This window comes from Montipora capricornis, chromosome 2, assembly GCF_036669925.1.
Source record: "Montipora capricornis isolate CH-2021 chromosome 2, ASM3666992v2, whole genome shotgun sequence".
In the NCBI taxonomy this organism is placed as follows: domain Eukaryota; kingdom Metazoa; phylum Cnidaria; class Anthozoa; order Scleractinia; family Acroporidae; genus Montipora; species Montipora capricornis.
The window spans coordinates 6,814,244-6,826,743 of NC_090884.1; the positions used below are offsets into that span (position 1 = coordinate 6,814,244).

At 40.4% G+C, this 12,500-nt stretch overlaps 2 protein-coding genes across 2 annotated transcripts in view; both read left to right on the forward strand.

Annotated features, from left to right (window-relative positions):
* LOC138038648 (uncharacterized) overlaps nt 1-7,654 on the forward strand; it is an 11,780-nt gene extending 4,126 nt beyond the window's left edge. Inside the window, exons 3-5 of the mRNA XM_068884638.1 lie at nt 1-292; nt 1,300-1,730; nt 3,390-7,654. The exon at nt 1-292 is cut by the window's left edge and continues 874 nt beyond it. Of these exons, the coding sequence (XP_068740739.1) occupies nt 1-292; nt 1,300-1,730; nt 3,390-7,015 (4,349 nt within the window). The 3' untranslated portion in view covers nt 7,016-7,654. The remainder of the gene's footprint in view (nt 293-1,299; nt 1,731-3,389) is intronic.
* A 63-nt stretch (nt 7,655-7,717) lies between these two features.
* Nucleotides 7,718-12,500, forward strand: part of LOC138038649 (ribulose-phosphate 3-epimerase-like) — an 8,520-nt gene continuing 3,737 nt past the window's right edge. Inside the window, exons 1-6 of the mRNA XM_068884640.1 lie at nt 7,718-9,438; nt 9,837-9,913; nt 10,194-10,231; nt 10,455-10,515; nt 10,958-11,004; nt 11,129-11,263. Of these exons, the coding sequence (XP_068740741.1) occupies nt 9,305-9,438; nt 9,837-9,913; nt 10,194-10,231; nt 10,455-10,515; nt 10,958-11,004; nt 11,129-11,263 (492 nt within the window). The 5' untranslated portion in view covers nt 7,718-9,304. The remainder of the gene's footprint in view (nt 9,439-9,836; nt 9,914-10,193; nt 10,232-10,454; nt 10,516-10,957; nt 11,005-11,128; nt 11,264-12,500) is intronic.

Consider the following 12,500-nt stretch of genomic DNA (forward strand, 5'->3'; position numbering starts at 1 on the left):
AGCAAGAGGTCGAGTATAACATTCTGTCAGACAGTGAAAGCGGTGTTGCCATAGCGACAGGGATAACTGAGATAGAGCGAGTCAATTTGCTGCAAGTGATGCCTGAGAGAAGTTGTGAAGCAGGAGTTGCACAACAAAAATCTCAAAACACAGATGATGCAGAAGCTACAACAACCCAAGTGGACACCCAGCTGTTAGGTGTCCATGATGTTTCAGCCACTGCAGGGGACACAGTGGAGCTGATTAAACCTTACGAGGAAAGTTCATTTACTGGCCAGTCACTTCGTAAAGAGTGAGTTTCTTGTCAGTTTTGTTAGGCATTGAATGGGGGAGGGTGTGAGGGTGTGTAGGAAGTTGACTGGTCTAATATAATGGCTGTAAATTATATTAATAAGATAATTCATACTGCTATTTTCTTTGCGATCATTGTACTGCACAAAATTTCATTATCCTTCAAGTAAGACAACAGAAAGGTTATACCCATTTGGAAGGAGGGGATATTCTTATTCACATGATATTTTATAGATTCACTTGCTGGTTGGAGCTGCTAAAAATTTTTCCTGTTATTTGACATCTGATCTTTTCTTGCAATCAGTTTTCTATTTTATGGCTGTCTGGGAATAGCAAATTCAATCAACAGAAATGACTTTATTCTTTGTTCTTGCTCTCTGTTGTGTGCTTGAAAATTAACAATATGAAAACCTACAGAAGATTACTTCATTATCCTATTATAAGGGACTGGGATTATTTGCTTTTTTGATTTTCTAAAAGTAGGGGAGATTGCCTGCCTTCTACCTTCTGTAACTTCAAGAATAATGAAACTTAGTAGGTATACGTAACATGTAAAATATTGTTTCCTTTGAACGTAACAAATATATGAGATGATGGTGTCATACCACTGATAGTGCCTACATCATGATATGCAACAACTGCCATCTTGAATTTCATGATTGTCCTCAAAGATGATCAAAATTAATAAAGTCATGCTAAAAATAATCTTTATTGAGAAATAACCGATGATAATTGTTTAATTTTGTTTATGAAAAGAAAATTTCAAATAAAATTTTGGGAAAAAAATTGTCTCTTGAAATATAGGCGGTTGCCATGGAACCATCAAGTTTAATGGCATGATGTCATACCAAATTGTTCCCAAATATATTTCAGTGTATAGATGCGAAGTTTGGCAACTATTTCTTGAATATTAAAAAAATTTTAATCTGTTGAAGTCAGCTCACAAGGAGATTCTGCCTTCTTTGGTAATGGTCTAAACAGGGTTAAGATGTTGTTCTGTTTTTCTAGGAGGAACATCTTGTGCATTTTCAAGCTTGTTTATGGAGTTGGTCTAAGATCACTTCGCAAACTGTTCATGAAAATCAATCCATTATGGTCCAATCAACCCTCCGATGCAGCAGCATTTGACAAATGGAAGATGAAGCTCAGCAAAGATGAAGAAACAAGTTTCAACAAAGGAAACATTGAGGAATGGGACTTCTCATTAATGACAACTGCACTTCTCTATTCTAAGAGTTGTGCACTGGAAATGAACAAAACACCGGATTTAGCACGTGCCCTAAAGGATTTGAAGAGCGACCGTAACAGGCTGCTGGGACATCCTTCTACAGAGAGGATGTCTGATGGTGAATTTGACACCTTTTGGCCTCAGTTGTCAAAGAATTTTGAAATACTTGGTGCTGAGCCAGGTGACATTGCAGAGATAATGCTCCAGCCAGGTACCCACTGTAAATAGGTTTAGATACGTTATAACCACTCTTTATCACTTGATGCTACGAGCATGGTATCAAAAAACTGCCCAGTCGTTAGTGAACGCGTTGTTATCTTCCTCGTAACACAATACGTTCCCATAGCAACAGTGTGACCTGCTTAAAAAAAACCCTTAATTACAGCTTTAGAGGCTTATAACTCAAAAATGCACGGTGAAATTTTTTGTTATCGACTTTTGATAAGCTTGATAAGACGCGACGTTTGGCAAAGTGTAGAAAAATTCTGTAGGTGGGGTTCAGAGCCTCATTAAATTTTTGAAGTTCACAATCTAAGTGCTGGAAACTGTTTTGAGTCACCTCAACTGAGCCTGCGCAACAGCTCATCACTGGGAGCGCGTAACTACCCCAAATTCCTGTCATGGAGTTTCATTGACCGATCTGTTTATAGTTTGAATTTACCTCGAAGTCAGATCTCCGTGGGAATCTCAGTGACCAATCACGAGCACGGACTTAATATTTAATTGACGTCATCATTTCACCGGAATATTAAAAAGAAAAACCGCTATCTTTATCCTTACCCATGCGCGCTCATGTAGACCGGAACTGGCCTATTTCGCGGGTAAAGAAGTAATAGCAACTGGACCGAGTGGAGTACAATTCAGGGAGTAATCGCGCGAGTAATTTCAAAATCTAAAATAACGAGCACGATTACTCGCTGAATTGTGCGATACGAGGTCCAGGTACTAATTAATCGTATCTATAACAAATTTTGGAATTAAACATGTCTTTTGGGACGTTCTTTTGAACGAAAACATCTGTAGCGCCTTTCAAGTGTTGAAAACTGTGCGAAACATTGCGAAAAAAGCCATTAAAACGCACGTAGTTGACTTGTAAATCACGTGGGTATCCAATTGCAAAAAGTTCAAATCGGACACCTGTAATTGGACACCCACGTAATCGCGTGCCGATTACGTGACAAAAAAAGGCGCGCGGAGAACCAATCACGATCTAGAATTCTGTTATAGATACGATCAGCCTAAAAATAGGCCGGTCTGTACGAACGCCGTGAGGTAGGCTTGGTATTGTGGTTGCGCGCACCTACTTATGGGCTCCTGGCCTGCAGGTTTTAATTCCGTCATCGAAGCTATTAAAGCATCAGTACGCACGTTTGCATAGTACGTCATAATAATTCTATCAATTGCTGGCACTGACGTTTTGATTGAAGGAAATTTTCGGCCAGAAAGGCACTTATTCCCCAGAGTGGTATATACAAGTCGGACTGATGTGCTTGTGGGCAGTATAGATTATAACGAAGTCCAATTGAACCACTTTGTGTTCTCAAAAGCAGATACAGATGATAACTCGAATTTAGGGTACCTTCCTTTGGGGTGATCAGGATCGAGATCAGTGATCCAAGGTCAATCGGATCATGGTTCATCAAAGAGGCCGATGAATTCGTGACCAGAGTGGATTGACGATTTCCTTTGATGAGCCATGATCACTGATCCAGGTCTGGATCACCCCATAGGAACGCACCCTTAGACAGTTACGGTAAATATACGAGTAGAAGACAACGGTATCCTGGTCACGTCCCAGGGCTTGAAATCATTTCCGAGACTTTTTCTGTACACTATTTTTTTTTTTAAATTGTGAATGTGCCCTCTTTAGATGAAGAGCTCTACTCTGGAGATTATTACAAGCAGCTGTTCCTGTTAGAAAGAGCCAAACACGTTTGCTACAGTGGTGAAAGGAAGCTAGAAGAAATGGATAGCAAACTGGATATCTTGATCGCAAATCAATTACCTGACACTCTGGTCAAGGCTCATATTAGCCCCAGAGACCTCAGTGGTCCTAACTGGGATGAATGGCTGAAATTCTGTGACATGGTCGGGGATTTTGAATCACACCAGAATCAGTACATCCTCGTTACAGACTCCCTTCCCCCTAAAGAGCTTGAGTGCTTCTCAATTTTGAGGGGTGTGTCATGGAAGATGATCTTGGACTTCGATCCGATGTCAGAAGAGAAAGGGTTCTATCGGGAATTCACCTCGAAGGAAGGACAAAGTAACTTGGTCAGCATGATTACACCAGCAGAGTTGCGTAAAAGTTCCATGGGAAGTCTTCTGCGCCAGATCGATCCCCAAAAAACGCAGTGGCTGTTTGTCAACGGAAGGTATAGTGACACGGAGGGAAGTGCACAGTCACTTCCGGATTGGGAGGCTACCTCAGTCAAGCACATTAGCAGGTTGTTTGGATGTTGTTCTGACCCTGACAAATTTGACAAGCAGAAACCAGTTGTGTGTGTCATCCTTCCCTTTCACCAGAAGAGCCTGCCGTACTTGGAAGTGACATTAAGTCGTCTTATCGAAAATTTCGACGAGTTCAAGCTGCGTTTCGTCTCATTTAAACACAAGCATTCTCATCTTATTTCAAGAAAGTTTGAGGTGCGACACTTTGATTTAAGCCCGGAACTTGTCAGTCTAGGGCTATCAGAAATGCTCACTGCGTCAACAACGCCAGAATATCGCATGCCCTCTTCACACGCTGGCGCCCCTGCAAAGCTAAGTCAGAATGACTTTCTTTATCTCAAGGAACACCTTCAAATCCTTTATGACGGATGTGAAGATCTCCCAGAATACTCAAATGATCCAGTCGAGTTAGCAAATTTCTTTGAAGAACACAGGCGGTCCTTCATTTCAGGAAATCAGATTTCTTTCGTTAGTCTGTACGACAACCATGATGCAAAAAGAGAAATCGAGGGAGACATTCGAAGCCATGTGCACCGTCTTCTCGATCAAGGATTGACGCGGTCAATGATTGTCGAGATCAGGCACTCACCGGGAACAGGTGGCTCCACCATCGCACGTCGTGTCATGTGGGATCTTCACAAGACCTATCCTTGTGCACTTTTGAACATATCTAGTTCTCGCCACTACTTTGATGAAGACAACACCCTTTCCAATAAATTTGCCAACCGCATAACAGCATTGGAAGAAATATGCCACACGTCTCCAGTGATCCTAATTGACGGAAAGCATCCTAGCTTGATCGAGGGTCTATCAAACACGCTTGTAAGGATGCTAGGCAACAAAGGCAAACGAGCCCTTCTACTGCGGTGTCAGCATGGATCAAAGACCACCAAACGAGTCAACCAGGACTCCTCTTCTCACGTTCATCACGTATTTGATGTCAACGTGAAGCTAGAGGACTCGATTGCAGATCTCAACGAGTTCCAGTCCAAGTACAGGGAATATATTGTGCAGTCGTTGGGTGAAAACCAAACACCAAACCTCTGCCGTGTGTTTCACTTTCCGTTGCTTGCCATGATGGAAGAGTTTCGACCCAAGCTCACGAAGATAATCGAGGACACTCTTGACGAAATGGGAGGCATCCAGCAAGAGGTGGCAATGGTAGTCGCGTTCTTGCAGAAATACGCGAATCACGCCACGCCCGCTTTCCTTCTGTATGAAGCCTTTAAGGGGTACATCCGCATTTCAGGGGATAAACCCACTACCTATGAAGACATCAAGCAGCTGTTCACAGAGCACTTGCTTAACCTGATGGTGCCCACAGACCCGCTAAGACGCAGGGGGAGATCAGGTACGGTTAAGGAGACACCACCCGAAAGCTACACTCTTCAGCATCCTCTGGTTGCAGATTTGGTGTTGAAAAAGGTTTTCCAAGTTCAAGAATGTAATCTTTTTGGAGTGGTGACCAAGTTCCTACATTATCCTATCTACCAACATGAGTGCTTCTTGCCTCTCTTTGAAGAACTGTTTCTTCACAACAAGTATGGACTGAAACTCAAATTTTCGATGCTGTTTGAAGACCTCAAACGCCTTGATTCAGAGCACGCAGCAAGGATTTTCTGTGAGGCAGCCGTGAAGACTGATGATGCCGCTGTATTTGCCAACGCAGCAAGATTTCTTGCAAAGAAGGAGCCTCCATCGTTTTCAGAGGCAAAAGATCTTATTCAGCGAGCTTTCCAGGCCAAAACTGCTAAGGTGAGGTGGCGGAGCCTGTACCACACTAAAGGCGTCGTTCTGTTCCATGAAATGAAGAGCGAGATCCATTCTAGAAAAGTGAAAGATCTGCAAAGACTTGAAAAGCTGGCTAGCGAGGTTCTTAAGGCGCACCATGAAGCACGCAACTTTCCTCCAACTTACCCCCATCCTTTGATTGGCGAGGTTGACGTTTGGCTGGCTTGTATTGACTGGATCATGAAGAATCGTTGCAATCGTGATTCCGACAAGACCTTGAAGTTTCTTACCAACCGTTCCCCACCTTTCTTTCGCACCTGTGTCAGCGATTCTTTCAATCTACTTGACATTGTGGATAAAATTTGCCAGAGTGTGCCTAACCTTACAGATCCCGAGGAAACCCAGAGGCTTAGCAACACTGCCCGATTGTCTCTGCTGAAGACCTTTAAACAAGGGCTTTCAGTAACTGGACGAAGACGTGATGCAGAAGATTTACTTCAAGCCTGTAAGGCAATTTGCAGTGCTCCAAACTTTCCAAGATCTTCGCAAGTGGAGCTCAAGAAACTCCAGGCTCACTTTATCCTGAGTGCAAGTGATCCAATCGACATATTAAACCATGAAAACCTTGAGTATTTACTGAAGCTCCTGGAGGAACTGGTGTTGGTTGAGAATGAATACAGGCTGGCGTACCATCTGATGAAGGTGTGCGTTTTGGTGACTGGCCCACGATGCTACAGTCTCGAGCAAGGTCTTACTGTAAGTGAGAAGTGGTGTGATGTTTCTTCTAACGACTGCCTTCCTTATTTCTACCAGATGACCATCTACTTCTTAAAGATCCTTGATGGAAACTCGCTTGAATTTGCATCAAAGTACACCAAAGCATTGAGAATGTGTCAAGAAAAATCACAGAATCATTTTCGCAGCACGCAGTCAACGTTGTTTGTGGGTAAAGGTGGGCAAGGGATGTCTCGCCTTATTACCCGCAATACCCTGTTCAGAGGGGAAACGGGCTACGCCACAGATGATTCCGATCAAGTGTCAAAGTTCTGGCGAGTTGACAGTCGTAAAAAGTTGCTGGAATGCAAGGGACGGATACGAGTGTCCGAGCAGTCTTTCTCGCGTGGGAAGATCCATCCCTACATCGAACTAGTTCAAGGAAATCTGCAGCTCTACGTTGGCAAAAATGCAGACATTGGCAAAGTAGAAAGGGACTTTCCCGCTGGAGCTTTGGCATATTTCGTCGTTAGTTTCAACCTCCATGGCCCTGTCGCCAATGGAATAACCTTGTCGCCTCAAGAACAATCTCATGGCTAACAGAGAGTCTTAATGGGCCATCTCCGAGTTGCCTTCTGCCTCTGTTTCAAAACGAGTCTAAGTGCGAAACCACTGTTATGAAAACGAGTTTGATTTGCATGAAAATGGACCTGTAGGCTGAAATCATTTTCATATGAATGGTTTTGCACGAAGACTCGTTTTGACAGAGAGGCAAAAGGCAACTCGGAAATAGCCTATTGAAAAATACATTGAACTTTTGTAAGAACACGCTTGCTTCCGACCCGCTGTTAGCAGGACATTTGAAATGCTGAAGTACCCGTGATTTGAGTTGGATTAGTTTGGAAAACTGATTTATGTATTTTTGCCTTCAATAGTTTAATGCAACTGCGTTTTTTGAAAGTAGTTTTACTTATGTGTCATATGGCTTGATAAAAGAAGCATTTGAATGGTATTTTATTAGGTTTTGACACACTGATTTTAGTGCTCTAATTTAAAAAGTAGTAGATACTTTCCCTTTAAAAAGACAGAAAAAAACCCAGATCTAATCTAAAAAACGAAAGCGTGAGTGCTGTTCCAACGCTCTCAAATTTTAGTTAAAACAAAAACGTTCACAAATCTCGCGTCTACTAAAACACTTACAGCAGTGATTATATTGCCGTGAGCACCTAAAATATGTCTGGAATGTTTATTGTGTTTTAACCAATCAGAGGTGAGTTCTTTACACCACAGAAACCACAGGCAACGAACGGTTTCCTATCGTTCACGGAACAAATTATTTTCGTTTTGCTCAAGGATGCAAGCCGTCTTATTAGGAATTTAAAACACCGCTGTTCCCCAATATCAGTGCTGAGGACTGCATCCAGTACATCGTTTGACTTTAGAAAGAAAAATTTTAGAAGCCAACACGAGGCGACGACGACGAGCTTTCCATGTAACAACAAAGACCGCCGACAAAATTCAACAACTATGGAATGATTGACACATCGCGCAAAGTAAACAGCGCAATTTTTGGTATTCCTTCCAAAACGCAATTTTGCTTTTCCTCTGAAGGTATTGATGCATTTGATATCTGGGGGGTAACATGCTGCAATAGCCGCGAAGCGATGGAAATCAGAAATGTGTAGCGGCTTACCTTGCAGCATTGTAACTTGCAATCAGGCGTAAATAACGATTTCGATGGTTACGAAAAGTTTGAAAATTTGTGCGCCAAACCGTCGTGTGCGTCGGCCCGGGGGGGGGGCTTGGGGTGTTCCGGGCAAAGCGCCAATATTTTAAGCCGCCAAGGTCTCGTTTAGGGTTCCGCGAAGAAACACAGAATTACGCGAAGAGAAACAGAAGTCAAATTTTCTTTTTAACTTGTTTTTAGGGGTCAAAATTTCCTTAAGCCACGCCCAGATTAGTCTCCTTTAGGGGTCACAAAAAGCTTGAGCCACGCCCAGATGGCATATCGGCTTTGTAATTTATTTCAAAATCGCTCAAACCTGTATTCTTCGCTTTTTATAGCACATACTGTAAACAAATAGGAAGGAAAAGCAAATGTTTTCATGTAAAAAGAACTGAATGTTAAAACAAAACGAAAATAATTTGTTCCGTGACAGATAGGAAACCGTTCGTTGCCTGTGGTTTCTGTGGTGTCAGGATATCGCCTGTGATTGGTTACAACACAATGAACATTCCAGGCATATTTCAGGTGTTCACGGCAATGTAATCACCGCTGTAATCTTTCAAAAAGTAGTTATTTTGAAACGTCGTATACTCTATGACATCGATTGACAGCCTAGTAAGATCCGAAACTTATACTAACAAAAGAAACAGATATTTTTCTTCGTATGCAACGTTCAAGACTATTTTTTTAAGAGCTCTTGGTGGAGCCATTCAAAGCGGCTCGTTTTAGAGCAACCATAAAAACAAACGTCTTGGTCTTCGTGCAGCCCCACGCTCTCCGGCCCGTACGCCTATATATGAATTTAATCATTCTGAGGTTAAAAGGCAGCAAATTGATCATGATACATAAAGCGGCACTATGGGTAAAAAAAAATCGTGTAAACAGGTGAAGGCTATGTGTATAATTTATCGGCTCAAGCTAACCTTTCTAATTCTAATGGTCCTGATGACCAGGTTTCAGTTATACCTTCACGGCTCGGTGCATGTCCAAGCTTTGGGTTGAGCATAGAGTACCCTTTTCTTACTGACCACTTGTAGTGTGACAATCAAAAGAATTCGAACTGGGGGTAGGTTTTGTTACAGCAGCCCTCCGCGACCCGAAAGAAGCAGCTGTATCACAGGCTACATGTTGACCCAAGAAGTGGCGTTACCCAAGAGAGCAAAATGGCGGCCAAGTCTTGCTGCGCTTGTAAGATTGGACCCTCTATTTTAAATGCCGATCTTTCGTGCTTGGCTGATGAATGTCACAAGCTGCTAGAATGTGGCGCGGACTACTTACATCTGGACGTAATGGATGGGTAGGTACCTAGAATATCGGGTGGATACAGCACATGCAAAACAAACTTTGCGACAACTTCTGTTTCATTAGTTTTCAGTTCGAATTAATTATAAGCTGACGTGTTATTGCTTTAAAACATATTTATGCACAATAGTCCTGGTGGATATTATTTCTTCAGAGTCAATTTATTTAAATATACGAAACGTTTCAAAATTATTAAAGCTTAAATTCATGTTTTTGAACTTCTTCAAGCAAGTAAGCTTACAGTTGCATAGTAATCACGCAATTTTATACTTAAGCTGTAGTTTACGTGTTCTGTGAGAGAAAACGGCATTCGTTTTAGGATAAGAAATTAGTTGAGCACTGGCCTTCTTAATAAGACTTTATTGTTGATGATATAATTTTTATTTTGTTTAGCCATTTTGTGCCAAATCTGACATTTGCGGCTCCATTGGTGAAGTGCTTGCGGAAAAAGTTCCCTAATGCCTTTTTTGGTGAGTTAAAAGAATTATTGGCTTCATTTGATAAAATGTCGCTTTAAATATTTCAATTATTAAATTAAGTTTATTATTAAATTAGTAAAATTCTTCATGACATGTTTGATGCCACAAGTTCAATTTTATAGTATCCCTGTAATTACTGGTTGGTATGTGACATATATTATACATGTGGATGTATGTTTTGTGTGATTAATAAGTTTCATAATACTTTCCTTGAGATAATTAGTAGTGCACCATATTTTTTCTTATTGCATGAAAATGGCTGAATTTTCAGATAATTTTATGCACATGATGGTTGCAAATCCAGAGAAGGTGAGGATGCAGGTTGAAAGTTTTTATTTTGTTTTGTTCAATGGTTTCTGTGCCCTCGTTTTAGGCACCAAAAAAAAAACATCCCTATAAATTCCTAGCACAACAGAATCTATTTGTTTTTTGAAACATGGAAGAAAGGGAATATTTATAAGTGTAACATTAATAGTACTTTTTTATGCTTTAACCGACAATGTAGTTATTCAAAAGTTTGTGTTGCGTTTAGTGGGTAGATGACATGGCTGATGCTGGGGCAGACCAGTATACATTTCACTTGGAAGCAACAGGTAAGAGCAAGTCAGAATAGATATAGACCTCAGAGTGCCATATGGGACTCTCGGGGCTTTATGAAGGGGGCACTTTTCATGCCTACAGGTGTAAACCTTCAGCTGACTTGGGAAAAACAGAGTGAAAAAACCCGACAGCAGTTTTACTGCAAGACAGGAGGGACCTGGATGCATGTGAGAGCCAACTGCAAGTTATTTCCACTAGCCGAGAGTTCACCAGCAAACAAAGACCTGGTATGGCTGGAGAAATTTTGAAGGTGCACAGGCCAGAAACATGGCTGGACTCTTTTATGAGTCTGCTTAAGGGTTTTCTTAGCTGCTTCTCCAAGATGCAAGACGCATGGCTATCATTTTCAAGCAGTTTCTCTGTAACTCGTAATCTTAACTTTGTTTGTAGTAAATAGCCTAACAAAATGATGATATCTGATGCTTTTTCTTTTAGATAAGCCAGTAGACCTGATAAATCAAATCAAGAAAGCAGGAATGAAGGTAAACAACTTACTTGTCGATTCGTTACTGAACTGTTACATGTTGCCTTAGTTTGCTTTGCAACCTTACCTGTTACATTAAAGTTTACATTGGCACTGATGGCTGTTTTTTAACTGCCTTTAAGGTTGGTATAGGTATCAAACCTAACACAGCAGTGGAGTCCGTTTTGCCATTTGTGGAGCTAGTGGATATGGTTCTTATAAGGACTGTCGAGCCAGGATTTGGTGGTCAGAAATTCATGGCAGACATGATGCCAAAGGTATATTACCATTGACAAATTATAGACCCTTTGGATCATAAATGGCTAACAAATGTAAATTAATTTGTAAGTCTTGAAATTAGCCTTTACTTTAGAACCTCATCTTTAAGTTGCCAAAAATCATTCAAAAGAATATTTTACTCTCAAACAAGGTTAGGGAGGCTAATTTTAACACAGGTCAACCAAGCGTAATATAAGAGTTTGTATGGAGAACTGTGGCTGAAATATAAGAGTTTGTGTGGAGATCGGGAGTTGACATTAAATTCGTTCATTGCATTGTATACAAATATAGGTAATAATTACCCATTGAGACTCTCCAGGATGAGAAAAAATGACCTCTTTTTAAGAGTCTTCATTCCATTAATTACCTATACATTGAATGAATCAACAACAACAACAACAACTTTTGTTGACCCCTTATACTTGAAAAAAATTAATGTACATGAAGTAAGAATTAAAGCTAAATGGGGTGTTGGCTTCCTAAAATAACTAGAAAGTTAACAAGGCTAGGAAACCAAACTACATAGAATAAATTACAACATAAGGGTCAGAATGATGCATACACACACACACACATTGAACTATAGATAACTATAAAAAGGACGAACAAAATTTACAAGCCATGGGGAGAAGGGCAGATGTAAACTTGGATGAAATCCTGAATATAATAAACCAAAAATCAAATTTAAGGCAGCAAATAAATCACAGAATAAACTGGGAAGAAACTCATTACCCTAGGGAAAACAGAAACCAGAGTGAAATTAATATTGGCACAGCAATTCATTTTTTAGTTTTTTTTTTTTTTTAACTTACTAAAAGGAGTTGACTTTATATCTTTCCCAAGAGAGTTCCATACCTTTGGTCCGTGAAAGCGAATATTAAATATTCCATAGTTTGTTCTAGCTCGAGGCAGGTTATAAGATTGATTTGCTGCACTTCGTGTATTGTAGTAGGAACTAATGTACAATAGAAAATATGTATGAGAATAAGAATAAAATACAATAGAAAACAATAAAAATTAAGTAAAAAGATTTGCATTAATGGAGTCACTTTGTACATTGAGAGATAATACAAAGTGACTCCATTAATGCAAAACGTTTTACTTAATTTTTATTGTTTTCTATTGTATTTTATTCTTATTCTCATACATATTTTCTATTGTACATTAGTTCCTATTGTTTACTTATCATATATATACTTGTTTAATTCTTATTCATTTTGACTTGAGAATGACGTT